Source organism: Apteryx rowi, unplaced genomic scaffold (genome assembly GCF_003343035.1).
Source record: "Apteryx rowi isolate R43461 unplaced genomic scaffold, aptRow1 scaffold_423, whole genome shotgun sequence".
In the NCBI taxonomy this organism is placed as follows: Eukaryota; Metazoa; Chordata; class Aves; order Apterygiformes; family Apterygidae; genus Apteryx; species Apteryx rowi.
Window position 1 is genome coordinate 252,151 of NW_020450676.1, and position 17,801 is coordinate 269,951.

Sequence of the window (17,801 nt, forward strand, 5' to 3'; positions counted from 1 at the left end):
CCACTCCTCAGAACATATGTGAGCTCTTCTTACATCAGGCTGCTATAGAGGGCAGGTTCAGGGCTTTGGGAGGTGCCTGATCTTGAGAATAGTCTTAGCACCATACATAACTTTCCATACAAATTGTATGTCATTAGATTGTTCTTAGCCTCCTAGCCCTTCAAGTAATGTTTTCAGTACATATGTTAAAAAAAGGTATTTTTCTGCACCACTATGGTTGCATAGTTCAGTGGAGCATAGGGTGGATATGAGACAAAAGTCTCCCACTGCAGCTGTAACATTTTCTTCTGGAATGAAACCTGTCAGCTTTCTAAAAAGAAAATGGGTATGCAGTTTGCCTTGTAGCTTATCCTTGAGTAAAGGATTAACAAGAAGTGCATGGTATTACTCTAACCAAGTAGCAACAGAGCTCCATGGAAGAGTAATAGCTGGGTTTCCAGTTGTCCTTCTCTTAAGATTAAGCCAGTCAATCTGCATGACCGCAATATCCCACAATTAGAGCAAGATATATGTGTTATAATCTGGAAGAGGTTAAACTACCAAGAGGAACATTAGTATTAAGTGAGAAACTGAGAGTTGAATGCAGAAATAATCAACACCTGGAGATAAAACATCAGAAATACAATGTTGCTATTGTCAACACAAAAATAAGGAGTAGGGTGATTAAGAGTATGACAAGCGGCTGGGACATGTGACATGGGATTGCAAGGCTCTGGTTAAGGCTGTCTAGGTCTCATGTCTGTTTAGGAAATGGTGAATAGTTTTGGAAGGGGGGATTATGCTCTGCTAAATCACAGTTTTATATGTTTCATTCTGCTAGAAATGAGAGGGGTTGAACCAACTTTGCCAAGATGCTTGAATAGGGAGTGGAGCGCACTATGACGTTCTGATTTTTTCAGTTGTTTGTATGCTGTAGTTAATACAGGGGGCATTGCAGTGTACTGGAAGAGACATTAGTATTGAAATGACTTGGTCGGAGATCTGGAACTTAGAAAAGAATAGTCTTTTATTAACCTGAGGCCAGCCAGCAAATCTGATATGTTTTTGAAGTGAAATATTTGGTGTCTTATTCACTTCTCATTTCCACTGGACTGACTTGGTGTATGCTCATGATGTTTACCTGAGTCTGTATGTGAGCACGGGAGTGGAAGGAACAGCCTGAGTCAGAAAGTCTAGATTCCCCTGTCACTGGTATGATGTGATATCATGATTTGCATAGATATGTCAAGCACCACCTTAGAAGTAATTTAGGTTTTTGCTCCTCTTCTTCCATTCAGAAAGGCTGTTCTAGAACCTCATCATTGTAAAAATTAGGGACCGTCTTCTAATTTCTAGCCTCTGTTTTGCCAGTTTATATCCATTTTTTTCTCCTTTAACAATGTTACCTTTTATCTTGCATAGCTTTTCTTCTCTCTTGGGTTAAATCCCTGATGTATCTAGATCTCTTTTTGTCAACTCTTGAATACAGACTTTCCATTCTTTGGCATGTGCATATGTACCTTTTATAAAATCAAGCTGCATTTCTCCCCACTTACTTCTGTCTGGTTTGCTTCAAAATTTGTTTGAGAGTCTTGCAAACTGCTGAGATAAAGATGATGGTTCTTGATTTTCCAGAACTCTTTCTTCTTCCCTCCACCATATCTTAAATACAAGCCCAAATGCACTGTTCTCATCACCCCTGACTTGACTGGAAGTCAAGCCTAAACTTGAAAAGTAAAATACTTTTGTGATTTCACACTGCCATTTCTTTCAGGCTCCCAGGATGGTTCCTTTTTCCTCTTCGCTGAAGATTTTTATATCTCCAGCACTAGCCACATTTAAATTAGAAGTTTCTTTTTTTTTTCCTCTCTCTAAAAGATGTGCTGTAGTTTAGCTTCAAGTCTTAGACTTGAAAGTAATTGAAGGAGGTGTTAATTGAAGGCAGTTGTACATCTGGGTTATGCAGACTAGAAGATCAGAATGGACTCTTTTAGCTTAAAGTCCTTTGAACTTATGTCTAAAAGAGACCTGGGAAACTTAGTCTGCCTTTTGGCAGCTCTTTACTCACAGCCCCTCCTGAGCTGGGTCCTGGGGCTGGTGTGCCTGTCTGCTTGCTGGCTGATACATATATTGGGGCTGCCTGTCATGCAAACAGGAAGATGAAAAGCTTTCGGAAAGAAAACTGCCACATTCCCTACCTAAATTTCAGGCTGCAATTTGTTAGTGGCTATCTTCAGCTCTTTGCACTATCAACTACAGTGATGTAGATCAATAATGCAGATAGGAAGACTGACTCACTATGGGATTCATTGGAACTATTCTTGGCATCCAAATGGACCTGAACAAAGTTGAATTGTCTTTCCTTTTTTCCTTTCAGTTTTCAAATCACTGTAAAATTTTGAATTATAGCAAGAGACCAGACTGATTATGAGCTACCGTGCTGGAATATTCACAAATGTAGCAAGAGCCAGAGTTACTAAAATCATCATTTAATATTTCAGTATAAATATGTGTCCTATGTCCTGTCATATACATTTTTTATCAACCCAAACCAACTAAAAGAATCATGTTTGGATTTGAAAATGCTGTAAATCTTTACTGAAATATCTTCATGTTCTACAGTAGACATGAAGTCACTATGCACACTGTGCTCATGGTAGCGAGCTGATGAGGCTAATGACTTGGTCTACTAGGTATCTTACAAGCCTTAAAGAAAACTTTATATAAATTATACACAAGTTGAAGATAAAATATCACTCCCAACTATTAGACTACATGATGTAAATTACAAAATTTAAAATATTTATATATTCTCTAGTAACTGTACAGGTTGTATACAGACTGTCAGAATAATGTAGATCTATGTACAAGCACATGCGAATAGAGTTAACATTATTTGCTTTTTCAACTATGTGAGTAGGTGGTCAAAGTATGAAATGAGAAAATCCATGTCATTTTAGCCTCCATGTATGTACATCTCTCTATACACCTCTCTCTATATACACACACACAAACACTAACAAGCCCATTCCAAAACTTGGAACATAATCTTCTATAGTAAATCCTTCATAAGGTATATGAAAGTATCCATCAGTCTTCATGCATTGCTGCATCTGTAGTCACCTTCTGTTAAGTGACGCTGTGTTGCTGGATGATATAATATTTCAAATATTCAATCTAAAATTTTGTTTCTGTTGGAATCTGTAGGAAAGACGTAGAAATAAATGTCACTTTGGATAAGGAATAACCAGGGTATGTACTCTCTAGTAAGCGATATGTGAGAATTTGCTACTTCAAAGTGGGAAGACTTTGGGGAAGGCCTTTGTCTAATATTCTAGATGTCTGTATAACATTCAACCCATTTTTTCCTTATGTGGCTGCCATGTTCTGGATCCTGCTTTTCTCTTTGTTAGCAGAAAGTGGCCAAAAGCCGCCCTTTTTATCCCCTGTCACCAAACCACCCTTCTACCTGTGACGTTTAGGTGAATAGGAGTAACGCTGAAGTCCTTGCCATTTGAACATGCTACCAGAGGCTTGTGAGCCCATAGCAGGAGGACCGTGATGAGGAGGCTGGTGGGAGAGCCCCATGAAAAGCCCTTTGCCCAGCCTCCCTCTGCAGATTATCCGTGTGCTGCCAGCAGGCAAGGCCAGGGATTGCCTCTTGTGAGCAGAGCAGTGCGTTTCTTACTCCTGTAATGCTTTGCCTTAAGTCAAATCCCATTAATAAATTATCAGAATGGTTTCTGCCCTGGGTTGACGCAAGAGCCCAGTGACGCAGAAGCTTTTGTTATCTGGCTTTGCAGCTCTTGTGAGCAGCTTTTGGGGATCACATTTCCCACAGTGAGTGGAGTGCCGCTGCTGGAACCAGGAGCCCTACCTTGTGCTCTCGGCTGCGTAATCCCCTGCTGGTGCTGATAATGCAATGGTTGTTGCTACCCTTCTCCTGCAGTGAACACAAGAAGTTTGGGGTTAGAAAATGGGATGTTTCTTTCTTTCTTTCTTATTCTTTTTTCTTTTACCTTTTTTCACATCAAAGGAGTCAACCTGGAAGGAAGGAAGCTGCTCTCACTTGTCAACCCTTTGTGCCACCCTGACAGATCTCTGAGTCAGGGCAGAAAAGCCGGGCCAGTTTAACTAAGTAGGATTAGATACTGATTCAAAGTGTCCTGACCTGGCCAGATCCACCAGGCCCACCTCCTCACCGGTGTTCCCAAGGAGGTGGATTCAAGCAAAATCCACCGTGAGGCCTGTCTCTAGGTTATTCACTCCTTTCAGTGAACTAAAATAGTGGTTTGCTAGGCACCTGGGCCAAGGGCCATGGTTACTCTCCAAATCTGTCAGAGACCAGCTGAATTCTGATCATTATCTTTTTGAATTTAGACACTGCAGAGGGGGTATGGCTAGATCTGCAGATCACTGTTGTGTACCATTAAGCTAAACAAAGGACCTAATGCAATATAGCAAAAGATGAAAACTGTAGCGTTACCTCAGTGAGCTTTAATTTTGGTGAGCTGGCTATGTCCTTCTTCAGCAAAATGTGTAAAACTGCATCATGAATGGTGAGAAAAAACATAGACGGCTTAATCTCCTCATCAAAAAATGCACTTCTCTCCAGTTTGTCCAGGAAACCCTCTGCAGGGGAACAAAATCAAAATAGAAAGTGGCTTGCCTTGAAACTGAAGAAATGATATATCTTAGCATGACTACTGAGTGAACATGTAGGAATTTCTGGTTAGGTGAACTATTTTATTTATTATTGCAGACAGGTTCCTGTTTATTGATGTGGAGAGGGTGGGATATAAACTTCCACTAGTGCTGCCCCAGGCAGGAGAGACTTTGAGCCACATCTCTTTTTTAATGCTTAACCTAGGCCACCCAGTAGTGGCTTCTTGTTGCCTATAGCTGGGAGGCACAGACCGGGCAGCTGTAGGCAAAATGCACCTTCACACACGGTTGCCACAGCCCATTGTGGGTGGCATGAGATCATGGGGGGAGATCATGAATCCTCTCAGCTGGAGCTGTTATCCCGTGGCCACCTGGGTTTTTTCCCTTAGCTGAAGGTTCGGATGTAGCAGTTGCCAGAAGACACCCAGGACAGCACAGCTCTTCACTCCCGCAGGACTGGGCACTCGCTTCAGTGGGGACAGAGGGGCACGAGAGGCAGAGAAATGGCTTTTCATAGCAGGACATGAGAGGTGGAAAGAGGGAGAGAGCTATAAAAGAGGAAACTGGAGGGAAAAAAGCTTGGAGGATGTCGGAGTTACAGCTCTTGGTTCCATTTCTGTTTATCCTACTCTTGGTGACCACATTTAAAATGATCATCTCATTTCAAGATTGTATAGTTTGGCTTGTGGCTTTCTGGCAGGATCAGCACAGGGGGTGTCTCCAGGACTGCTTCATTATGGGTACGGATCGATGGTTTGGACTATGACTGGAATGTGAAATTGGGTTGATCCTTGTCAGCCTTGCTATAGGGGGATGGGGAAGGCAGCGAGATGAGGCAGAACTAAATAGAGGCTGACAGAAACACGAGAACTCACCATGGGTCCCCACGATGTAAATATCTATGTCTATCCGGACAAATTCTTTCAAAATCTGTTAAACAGAAAACAGACAGCATTTAGTTACTGATATTTTTGCTATTAACAGCTATTACAGTGGTTAGCTACAGCAGATATTCAGGCAAATTTAAGATATTGATTGCATTTTGAACAATGGTAAAGAGCTCTAAATCCAAACCCTGCTGCACCTAAAGTCAGAATAGTCTCTTCATATGGCTGCAGGCAGGGGCGACTGATCCTTTTGAAAAGGGGCAGTATTAAATACATTTAGCACACAGTGAAAAAGATGATCTTTTGTGAATTGTATGGCTTTATTGTACCTACTTTACGCGTGATGAAATTGAGATTCCAGGAGGTTCTGGAGAGATTTTTCTAACTAGAAGTTCAAGCAGAATTACAGTTTCCATCATACTCAGTGGATGCTTAGTTCCTATGGAAATAGGTTCATGCACCTAACTGTGGATTTAAATATTTAACTGTAGCTACCACTGCTTGAAAATGTTACCCTTATTTCTTTGCTCAAGGTTGCCCTGGAAAGCGACAGCAGGAGCAGAGATGAAACTCCAGTGTTCTAACCCCCAAACCTATAGTTAGAGCCATATTTCATACATACATTTCTGTAAAGCTTCACAAAATGTTACTAGTTGAAGAAAGAGTGCCAGAGCCCTATGCTCTAATGATGCTCTAATTCCAAGCAACATTGAGATTAGATTCTATGATAAACACACACACACACACACACACACACACACACACACACACATATATATAAAATACTATTCTATATTTAGACAGCATTATATCCTTATATCCTAAACATTTTCCATGGAAAATGTATATTAGAATTAACAATAACTGAAAGGTTGCCACTGATTTCCAGTCCATGTAGAAATACCTTTAAGCTCACTGCATTCATATATTTTTCTTTTTATGTGTTCACTATCTGTCTGCCTCATGAATTAGAATTACCTTTTGGAGGACCCTCATGGCAGAAACATCAAGGAAGGACACTGCTGAGAAATCCAGAACGATGCTGTGGATGTCCACTCTGGGCACAGAGATGGTGGGAGGGAGGTCAGTGCTCCAGTCTATGTGAATGGGCAAGTCCGTCAGGTCGGTGGGCTGGTCCAGTTCCTCTATCCTGTTGTTGTCTAATTCTTCATCAGACTCAGGTGTATGGTTAGCCATGCAAATGAAGCCTTTCTGTGTCAAAGGAGGAAAGTGCCACAGTTAATGCTGCTGTTTAAGACCCTGCCCAGGGTGGAGAGTGCATCTCATACCAGGGTGAGAGTCACAGCGATGTGAAGCTTGTGTACCCATGAGATGGAGCAGGAGCTACCCGGACTTTACACTAGAGAAAGTTCTGCCTCCTCCAGGTCTGGAGGAGTTTGGAAATGTTGGCATTCCTCTCATTAATCATTTAATCGTCATCATAATGAATTAATCATTGTCTTTTATTTTCCGCAAGGATATATTGTTCCCAAAGTCAATGGTCAGATGCCCTTTGATTCAGTGGCTTTGGAACAAGTCAACAAAAAAACATGAAGGATTTGGACTGAGAGAAAAATCAGCTTTGTCTTGTTTTTAACTCAGCATGAACATCGCCTCTGTGTGATCTGATCCTGCCATCTGAAGCCAAGCAAAAGTTCACTGCAGTCACGCATGGTATGGCTGTGGGTCTCTAATTGTGAGAGCTATGCAAAATCTTATTTTTGAAACTTGCATTTAGGTCATGAAGTGGCAATTTGGCAAACAGCATATAGAATTAGGACATGGCAAGAGGATACTGTGAGGCACTTCTCAGCTGCTACAAGCTAGAGAGCTGATTGCTTAATTCCCCTGGGTCTTGTCCCCTTTACACCCAACCTATCTGCATTTAGTGGAGTTGATTTACTTACAGATGTCACTTCCAGCTCTCCTTTCTTCAGCATCTTTCTGATTTTCCTCAGAGCTTTATTGCGTTTCCTCAAGACTCTCAATGGGTTGAAGCCAACCTGCAGAAACAGCACTTGGAATAATTCTTCAGATTTAGTCAAAAATTCCAGTACCATATCAAAAAAGCATGCTATTCAGTCTAGAAAACACCAGTAAACAATTGCATATAAGACAAAAGCAAAAATAAATAAACAATATCATTTGTTGATTCATTACGGTGCACAGAGCTTTTGTAAGAAAGATATTTCTTTATATTTCTTTACTTCCTTTAAATCTGTGGTGTTTATATTTTAGAAGTGCCTTTCTGAGCTGTTTTACTCTGAAACGGAGCCCTTTATGCAGCTGCTTGCCAGTGCCCACCCCTGCTTTTCTCTGTCTTTACAGAGCACAGCCCAGCCTGCCGTTCCCTTGTCCTGCCAAGAGGACATGGTGCCACCATGTCCCTGTCCACACAATGCTGCACGCTGAGGGGAGAGCACTGGTGAAACTGGGACCGGGGCCAGGCTGGTGACTGGGCTGCATCTTTGGTCTGTATCTTTGGTGCCTCACACCTGTGATGGGGCCTCTCTGTGACATTAAAAGGTCCAGGGCAAAACCCCAGTGACACCAGGGAAGGGCACAGCATCTCACATGGCTTTTCTCTCCAGTTGTATGGGCAGGGTTCATGCTTTATGTTACCCACCGCATTTCATCAATTTGAACAAGGGGCCATTTTCCCTCTTGGGAAGATCTTTACAGCCAAATGGAGGTATGACTACAAATCTGTTTGTGGCCCATTTGCACCAGCTTTAGGACGCCAGCATGGACAGCAAGGCAGCAGCGACGATGCTGCAGCACAGACCAGTAGCTCCAGCAGGTTGTGCAGTGCTGGCTAGCCCAAAGCTTGTCCTACCACGTCTTTGTTACAGTATGGCTGTCCTTGCTATCTAGATTAAAGACCTCACAGACAGTATCTGTTTTGCTGTCCCCCGACTGCAGCGTGAGTCGTATAGACATTGTTTTCTTTTCTTGAAGAAGAAAAACAAAAGTAATCATGCTGTCTGGATGAGTCTCTTGAATCTGTTAGCCAGTTTTAACAAATTAGACAGGCAGATAAATTATACTAATAAAGCTTTAAAAAATACTAAATTCCTGCAAGTCTTCTGAAATCCTCAGTGTGGAAGGAAAGGGAGATTATTGGTATGAGTTCGGTTCAAACAGCCTGGCCAGGGAGGGCTTCTCTAGGAGCCTGGCCTCCTGTGCTAGCTACAGAGCAACGTGCTGCCATGGACCAGTTTGTCACAGAAGAAACCAAAATCTCCTCCATAGCATGATTTCATTCAGCTCTTCTTCTGCCTGTTGAGATTAAAATCTTTGGGGCAAGTAAGCTTAACATTTACTGGACATAAATAATATAAATGATAACACAATAATGTCCTTTTATATGTCAACATACAATAATGTGTCTATGCCTATGGTACTTTTTTCTAAAGGACTTTGAAATATGTATATACATTGTTATGGTATAAATTCAGCACAAGTCAGGTAGTTCTCTTTCTCAGAAGTATGTATGTCACGTGGGACTGCAGGAGTAGAAAATTAATATTTGAATAATGCATGGAAATCTTTGAACTGTGACTAGATTGCATACATGCTAATTATTGGGAAATTGTATTCACCTTTAATGCATCATGCAATTCATGTATTTAAAACGATTGCCAAACACTTACAGCAGTGATGAGTTTCTCTTTGAAGAATTCAACATTAGCAAAAAAGATAGGAGATGAGCATCTGAAAATCTTCACTCCCTCTGGCTCATAGATCTGTATAATGAAGCGACAGTATCACTAACGTCATCTATTACAGAAACACAAATGCAGCAGATAATAAAAGAAATATGAAATTTCTCACATCAGTGTAATCCTTCCTGTTTTTGTAGATGTCACTTCTTCCAACGTTAGCCAGAACGGTGCAGCTCGGACTGCAAACAAACATGTGAAGTTATTTGTACCTCCTACTGCAACCTGGTGGACTGGACAGTGGGGGTCACGCTGAAACCTGTAGTTTGCTGCGTGAGTGCTGTGTGGGTTGAGGATCGGACAAAGTGACCTCCATACGGGCGGTAGGTATAATGATTGCATCATGAAAACCTTCTCTGCAAAGCTGAAACACACCTTTGTGAATGATTTAAGACATTAACATCCTTGGCTGCATATTGGGGCAGATTTCATTCAAATGTGAGAATACTGACAGCAAGCAGCACAGGTTCTGATGCTGTTGTTTGATTTGACTTGATGTCTGATTGTGGGTTAGACTGCGAGCCTTTTCCTCAGGCTGGTAAGCAGTTATTCACGTGAGTTGTCGCTGGAATAATAATTACTGGAGTTAGCACAGCCCCATGCAGTGCCAGATCGCTTGTGCCTGCCTGTGCATGCGACCTCCCAGGTCCAGCAGCCCTCCCTAACCTGGCCTTGTACGCAGAGTCACACCACAGGAGCCAGTAGTAAGACCCTCTTCTTCTCACAAACTTTCCCATTTTTTGTGGTGCTTAGTGTGCATGCAGCTAGGAACATTTCTTTATTTGCAAACACCTCTGCCCGGTTTCTTTCAGGGATCACAATGTGGATTTTGCTGTAGTTTGCAGCATCAAGCGAGTGATGATGGGAACGGTACTTCTCAGACGTGCAACAACCCGGTGAGGCAGCCCCGTGGCAGCCTGAGTCCCTACTCCGATTCGGCTCGCCAAGGGGCTTAGCGCAGCCCTCCAGCGGCACCGCGCTCGCCCCATGGGAAAGCAAGGGGCCTGCTGCTGGGCTGAAGTGGGATCCTACATTCAAGGGTTTACACGCAAAACTAATATTTACATACTGTTGCTTAACAGACCAAGGCATGTGAACCCTGGCCTTCACTGTCTGAGGGGAAATTATTTATACCCCGAGGCGCAGAGGTATCTTATCGTCCCATTCAGCAGGTACTCACATCTGGGAGCGGATGACCACAGTCAGCAGCTGGAAGGCCACAGCAGCCGCTAGCCCAATGTCCAGGCCGAGGAAGAGGGCGGCCAAGAACGTCACCACCCATATGGCCTGCAAAGAGCAGAGGACAGGTCTGAGGTTACCTGCGTGTTACAGACCTGCATCATGAGCCCAGAGTGGGAGCAGGAACATCTGAACTGATGTCTCAGCTCTGATGTGGGCTGTCCCCATGCCTTGGGTAAGTGGTTTCATGTTTCCTATTTTTTTTGCCATAGTGGGGGGCTACATGAGTGTATGAAAGGGAATATGTAGCCCATGCATTAGTTATTTAGACATGTTATGCAACTTCTTTCTGTATTTGACTTTAAATGATGAGTCGTATTTTGATGAAATTGATGAAAATGAATGTAGAAAAGAGAAGTTAGCAGAGAGAATTGACTGAGAACAGGTGGGACAAAATGCAAAACTTAAGCAAGGAGTGTGAAATGAAAAAGGCATGCTACTATTGTAATTTCCATTTAGTGAAGTAAGGCAGGTATAAAAATAAAGATAAAATAAAGAGAGGTATAAAAATAAAGGGAATTTGCAAAATAAATGATTTTTCTGTAGTGTTTCATTCCTGAATACACGTGGGACTCCACTTACACAGTCATACTTGTCTTTTTTCCATAAGATGCCTATTTCCTTGAACTGCATGAGCATTCCCTTTAGGTTGCCAAGAGCCAAAGATGCAAGGACTGACTGTTAACAAAGACCAAAATGTTGCATTGTAAAACAAGCAAAGCAAATGTCGAATGTTAAGACTTAAAAGATCATACAAACAGCATCAAAGTGCAGCTGAAAGGTTGGGCAACTCCTCCTGGTTCATCGCTGCTGCAAGTCAGGATGCACCTTTCCATTGCACGGGAATCTCCCTAGCCACAGCGCAGCATGCAACCTGACTCATGACTGTAAATCCCATTTATTTTTGGCACCTAAAAGCTGGTGCTGCGATGTTTGGTGTTTGGGCACCTGTGTTCCCTTTGAGGGTCTGGACTGGGATCAGTTACAGCTGGTCCTAGCAACCTTCACATTCCTCACTGTCACCCATTTGGAGATAAAGGCCCTGATTTAAACTTTAGTGCAGTGTCCTTCTGGGGAAAAATAGAGAAGTGCTTCATGTCCCTCACCTCTTACAGAACACCCCCAATGAAATCTGATGGTATTCTACAGTAATTGCTATAAAAGAGACCTCTGTGGAGTTTAAGTAGGAATGATACCTGCATGCTAGTGATACCTTTTTGCTGCACAAGAGGACTTGGACACCTGTTGGAGAGTCATTTCCTATCACACCCTGCAAGCTATGGGTCATCTCATCCCTGCACAGCGGAACTCAGCGAGGAAGCAGCTGATCGCTTCTGTCTCTGTGTATAGGTAAATTCACAGCTATGGTCCTCTCTGTCATCATGTGTGAAAAAACCTGGATTTTGCAAAATATGGTTCTGCTCCCACTGGGGTCTATGAAAACTCCCAATGACTCCTCCTGCAGCAGCCCTGTCTTTGGTGAGCAGGGAGAAGCGGTAGGTGAAAACAGTGAATACCTTTTGTAATGGCTCCAGGAGAAACCCAATGGCCACGATGACAATCAGGACGATGACAGCTGAGATAATACCAGCAATCTGCATGAGAAAACAATTCCATTGTGAATCTGTGCCCTGAGGCATTAGGGTCAACCAGTGTAGCGAGCTTTCTCACATTAAATGCCATCACGATCTTTTATCTTCTGTACCTGGGTTTTGCCTCCCGTGCTCTCCTGCACACCTGATCTTGACAGTGATGTACTAGAGGCAAATCCTTTGAATGATCCTCCGACTATATTACCCAGCCCAAAAGCAATTAGTTCCTGGAATAAAAACAAAGGAGACTGTTCTTAAAAGACAGTTCATGACAGTTATTCACAAGGCAAAGCATTCCTAAAATGACTTATTCCCCATTGACTAATACACAGTATTGAGTTATTTGCCTACCTGGTTGCCATCTAATGGGTAGTCGTGCTTGATGGAATACACTTTGGCCACAGAGAAGCCTACTGCAAACCCAACGATTGCAATGGAAATGCTGTCGCCTATACACCTTTGGAAGACACTTATATCAGGTGCAACAGGAGCTTGAAATCTGAAAGACAAAACCCCTGCTCTTTAAGAATACATCTAAGGAGACAAACTGTCAAGCAAGTGAGCAAGGTGGCAGCCTTAACTGTGCACTTTGGAGAGATGGGACACATAATTGTGGATCTGAACCCTGAACTTTGGAGAAACCTTGACTGGGACAGGAATTCTCTGTTCATCTGCATTCAGCTCAGTTTATATCTCAGGAAGTTCCCAATTACTTGGCCAGGACCAGCCATAGCTTAGTTTGTCTAAGGTGCATGCACAGTTCTACCTTCTAATTATGCATTGATTTAGGGTATGGCATGGTGCCGAGGCCCTTGCACAGGTAGTGTGCTCAGGAAAGGATTTCACTAGAAGGGAACAGAAAAAATCCCTGTGTGATTCATTGTAGTACTTCAGATACCTAAACAAATATTTACTAAGTCATGTTAGTCTGTAAGGCCAGCTGCTAGACTTCCTGCTCCTTTGATCAGGGGCTTTTGTGGATCCTAGAAAGAATTCTTCGCTGGGCTTTTTTTTCCACTAAACCAAAATCTGAAGAATGGAGGCTCTCAGGCAGAAATAGGTGATCCTCTGCCAGCTTCCTTCACTGCTGCCCCCCAGGCTACCAGTACCGAGGCAATTGAGATACCTCAGTAAATCACTGCCATCTGCTGTCCTAGTAAATATCTCCCTCCCTCTTTATCTTAATGTGTGTCTATTAATTTTTTATGCCAAAATTCTGATATCATTGGATATACTCTATAAAAATTTAAGATCATAAATCAAATAAAACAGAGAATGCAGCATGAAGCCTAGTCCCCCCCCCCCCACGGGGGGGAAGTTGCTGTATGGTGCTTTACAGGAGGTTGGCTTTGCTTTTTTGCTTTAATATAAGAAAACGCAGAAGGAAACCAAGCAGGAAAACAACACCAAAGCGATGTGTGCGCAATGCAAAGCCTCCCAGAAAAGCAGCAGCAGAAGGCAGTCGCGGCTTGGAGGCGTGCTCCCCAGTCTCTGGGGCAAAGTGACTTTCTCCTCAAAGATCTGTTTTCTCTTAAACGCCTTCATTTTAATAACATTTTGCTTCAAAAAGCCTGTCTGGCTTCCAGCTGCCCCTGTAAATCTCCCCAGTGGAGCCTCCCAAGGCAAACACTGCTTGGGCAGCAGGAGGTGCTCGGGGCAATGGCCACGGCAGGGAACCACGCCGGGACCACGCCGGGACCACGCGGCGCTTTCCCATGGCTGGTGGTGGCTGCGAACCGCGCATGTACTTCATGGGAAAGGGCGGCCGTGGGGCATGATTAGCTCAGCACAGGAGGCACAGATTAACCTACTGCTCAACCGCTGTCTTGGAAAATGAAGCATCCCGTTATTTCATGTGTCAAGTTCATGAAAGAAAAAAGTATTTTTTCTTGCATAGAGGATGTGCTCTGGCAAGTAACTTTGAGGTGTTGAAAATGTTGCTGGAAGTAAAATGTTTCTTTGCCTTCTGAAAGAAGATGATGCAGATGATCTTAATCGAAAGACAGAACCGAAATGATTCAGCGCTGAAGAACTGGAAAGAACATTTTGCTCCGCTGGTAAATTGTACAGGAAAGCACTTACCCTTCTTCTAGTTTTCCAACGACAGCTACATTAAATTTTTCTTCAAATTTAGCGAAATAGGATATCAGCGCTGCTAAGACTGTCTGAAAGATAATACAAACCACCTCCATCAGGAATGCTCAAATAAGAGAATGCAGAAACTTTTAGCAAACCCTTCCTTCTCCCTCCCCCTCGCGCCTCACCACTAGCAGTAGAGTCACGCCCAAGTCTGCACACCCCCTTGCTGCTCGGATGTAATTCCCGAACCACCTTATAGGTATGGTTGTACATTCATAAACCACACAGAGAACATACCAGAATAACTCAGACAACCTGTTGTTTAACACAGCCCAGGAGAAGGAATATTTAATTTAAGACGGAGCTTCCCACGTCGCTATTGTGATTGAGCGAGAGCAAAAGCAAACAAGAAATGGCCGTTACCACGAGGAGCTCGATGGGGATGGGTGTGGGCAGCTTTGCTTTGTATCGATCATTCAGTTCTTTCACCACGAACACGATAAGCAAGACAATGAGTGATGTGACGAGGTCAGCAATGTTTGTTTTTGTGATTTGGCTAAAAACACTTTCCAGAGTCTGCAAAATCAGGAAGAAATGTAGGGTGCTTTAGAAATAATAGTGCTTGACATGGTAGCGTCATTCTTTCCAGAGAGGCCTGTCTCTAAATTGCTTTAAGGATCATGGTGGCTGGGATTTATGCCTTGTGAGGCAGTTTGGATTGCAAGCCCTGGTGAAGGTACGTGTGTATTAATCCAAACAGTGACAGTATCCGTGGAAAACCCTTTCCAATGACTCCTGACCGCCCCCTCCTGGTCTCCCCCCTGCAGAACGGGGTAGTGCATTTATGTCCATGCCATGAGAGTGAATTGGATTTACTCTGCCTACTGTGCCAGCAGGAGTGTGTTAGGACAGGACCTGTGAGAGATGGGAATTACTGACCAAGTCCCTCCCTCCATCCCTTCCTTCCTTTCTCATCCCACATGTCTCATGGAGTCATATCCAGGTTGTATATCAGTCATATAATATCAGTCCAGTTAAAATGAATAATTAAGTGCTTGAGGCAAAGCTGAATGTGCACTTAAAATATGCTAACATACAATATAAAATATTATATAATTAGCCTAGCTGGATACCTGAGAATATGTTTAAATATCACAATCATATACTAATAACTTATCTTTTTGCATTTTTGTCTTATGTTTCCTCCTGCTTGGCTGTTTTATGCTAAGATCTGTTATTACTGCCGTGTGATGCTGTCAGGTATACACCATAGGATTCAATAACATTAGCAAATACTGAACACTTGATACTTACATAGATGATGCCAAATGGTTTATTAAATCCAGGGACAGTTAGTTGAAACATGAATTTCAGCTGAGATATCACAACATGGATAGCTGCAGCAGTTGTGAAACCACTGATTAATGACTGTGATAAATAAATAACTACAAATCCAAACTGTAGAATTCCCATAAGCAACTGAAATGTAAAATGACCAGACATTAGTGTGATTCATTTGTATTTTTAAGCATTCTCTGCAACAAAGAGAACCTGCAACTCTTGTAATATTTAGTGGAAACAAAGACTTTCACCTAATCCCATATATCCAGGGATTAAGGAAAATACTGACCATCACCAGCCTTGCAATAAAGTCAAGACTTAGCAACAGGGGGCATAAGAGGCATTGCTAGAGGAGTTAAAAGCTATTCATTTTATTTTGGAGCTAAAATAAATGTCCTTACTCTTAGGGTTTTCAGTACCCATATTTTTTACACAGTACAAGTGCTTCATGATGTAAAAACAAATACTAGAAATCATTACACAGGGAGGAATATATTTTTCTGCAAAGACAAATCCAAATATTTCATTATTGTGAAATAGAGCCTTCATCCCCCTCGATGTGTCTGCATCATTCACATTACTCTCCCAGCTACTTTTTCCTATCTAGCAAATGGTGTTTTGCTGTGGGCGGTGCGCACCTGTGTGGGCAGCAGGCTCCGGTCTGGGCAAAAACAGTGATTTTACAGCATGAATCAGCAAGCAGTCACTGGAAAGGGATGGATGTCTCCTAGTCAGGGGGCTAAGGTCAGTTATGTGGGAACAGGAGTTTTATTTCTGTGACTACACTAGCGGAAAGCAAATAGGAAGGGCAGTCGCAATCCAGCTATTCGTGTATGTGCATACATGAACTCACGCACGGGCAGACACCAACCTGCAAAATCCCAGCCAGGAAGGTTACAGATGCAGCCACTATCACCCTCTCTTCATCTATTTTGGAAATATTCACCAAAGTGCCATTTACAGTAAAGTCATCTGGGACCAGTCTCACAACAGCGCCTCCCACCATCAGGCTCAGGACAGGGAAGGGACCTAATTAACACCAAGGCATCCATTCGTTAGCGTTTGAAAGGCTGACCATAATTCTCCATCAGCTACAAGGGCAGCCAGCATGCCTGAACTTACCCACTGAGATATGTCTGGATGTGCCAAAGATAAAATAGACTAAGACTGAGAAGAATGCTGCGTAGAGTCCATAACCAGGGGGGACATTTACCAGCAGAGCAAATGCGAGACCTGTAACGACAAAGACACGAGGAAAGGGACATATATATATGTTATAGGCTGAAGCCAGCTGTACCTTTCAGCCCGGCCTAACAAGTTGTGTTAGAGCACACGTTTCCCGAAGGTACCTTGCAGGACGGACACGAGCCCCGTGTTGATGCCAGAGACGATGTCGCTCAGGATCCACTCCTTGAAGTGGTACGCTGGCAGCCAGGAGGCAACTGGAAACAAACCCAAGGCAATTTTTTTGACCCTTTCTGGGGAACAGCTGTAAAGATACAACAGGCCACAGCTCTGTTAGTGAACGTCTCATCTGGTCCTTTGCCTGTCAGTATACACTCCCAGTCTTTGTAGGTGACATGACAGGAGAAGGATTCAGATTCAGCCTGCCAAAAGTCAAAGTCTTGCCTGCAGAAGGCCCGAGCAACACACTGTAACGTAGCTGTGCTCCAAGTGAAGGGTGCTTCAAGTGTCCAGGAAAAGACAAGTTGCCTGAGACACAACTGTAGGAAGATATTTAAGGGAAATAGTGTCTAAAATTCATTGGAAAAATCTGACACTGCGTTTGGTTAATGAGTTTCCGTTTGCTCTGTTGGAATCTGACATGGAAATTGTCAGAATGAAGTTTATGCTATCTGAGGGTTGCAGTTCAAGTTGTTTCTTATATCCATATTATAAAAAAAGAAATCTCCTTACCGAAAATATAGTTTTAGGTGATCCCAAAAGGTTTTATGGTATCTGTGCAGTTTCTCGTGCTCTTCATCAAATAACTTCTCTGAGTACACAGGTCTGGCTACAACATAGTGGTTACCTACAGGCTCAACCATTTCCTCTGAAATGCCAGATAAGGATGGTGATTCTTGTGTGCTTCTCTTTGCTGTTAGTCACTTAGAAACCTGTAATGAAGAACATGGTTAGCTCCTTATATACTGTGGGGTGGATAGCCATAACACAGACGAGTGAACTGCCAGCTGAGCGTTACCACCTCTGAAGATCAAAAGACAGCAGGTTGAGGGACACCCGCTTCACTCTGCCCGGCAATCCCCTGCTGTCCTCCTCCCACTGCAGGGCAGTGT

The 17,801-nt window shown here is 43.0% G+C and overlaps 1 protein-coding gene across 1 annotated transcript; it reads right to left on the reverse strand.

The window, feature by feature from the left end:
• Positions 1 to 3,805: 3,805 nt before the first annotated feature.
• Positions 3,806 to 17,552, reverse strand: SLC26A3 (solute carrier family 26 member 3). Its single transcript, XM_026076036.1, has 19 exons — positions 17,422 to 17,552; positions 16,854 to 16,993; positions 16,627 to 16,737; positions 16,376 to 16,533; positions 15,478 to 15,642; positions 14,587 to 14,739; positions 14,167 to 14,249; positions 12,436 to 12,583; positions 12,198 to 12,311; positions 12,010 to 12,087; positions 11,075 to 11,170; positions 10,434 to 10,540; positions 9,366 to 9,435; positions 9,185 to 9,277; positions 7,439 to 7,534; positions 6,510 to 6,743; positions 5,520 to 5,574; positions 4,466 to 4,611; positions 3,806 to 3,922 (listed from the first exon to the last, which is right to left on the reverse strand). Exons 1-19 carry the CDS (start codon positions 17,550 to 17,552, stop codon positions 3,806 to 3,808), a joined length of 2,295 nt encoding a protein of 764 aa, XP_025931821.1.
• Between the last annotated feature and the right edge of the window lie 249 nt (positions 17,553 to 17,801).

Bases quoted from the DNA above. Each gene is read 5' to 3' on its own strand.
- SLC26A3 (XM_026076036.1), bottom strand. From the start codon at position 17,552: ATGGTTGAGCCTGTAGGTAACCACTATGTTGTAGCCAGACCTGTGTAC. The intron at 12,312-12,435 runs GTAGGCAAATAA...TTTTTATTCCAG, and splicing joins ACCCATTAGATGGCAACCAG to GAACTAATTGCTTTTGGGCT. The intron at 6,744-7,438 runs GTAAGTAAATCA...CCTTTGACACAG, and splicing joins GAGAGCTGGAAGTGACATCT to AAAGGCTTCATTTGCATGGC.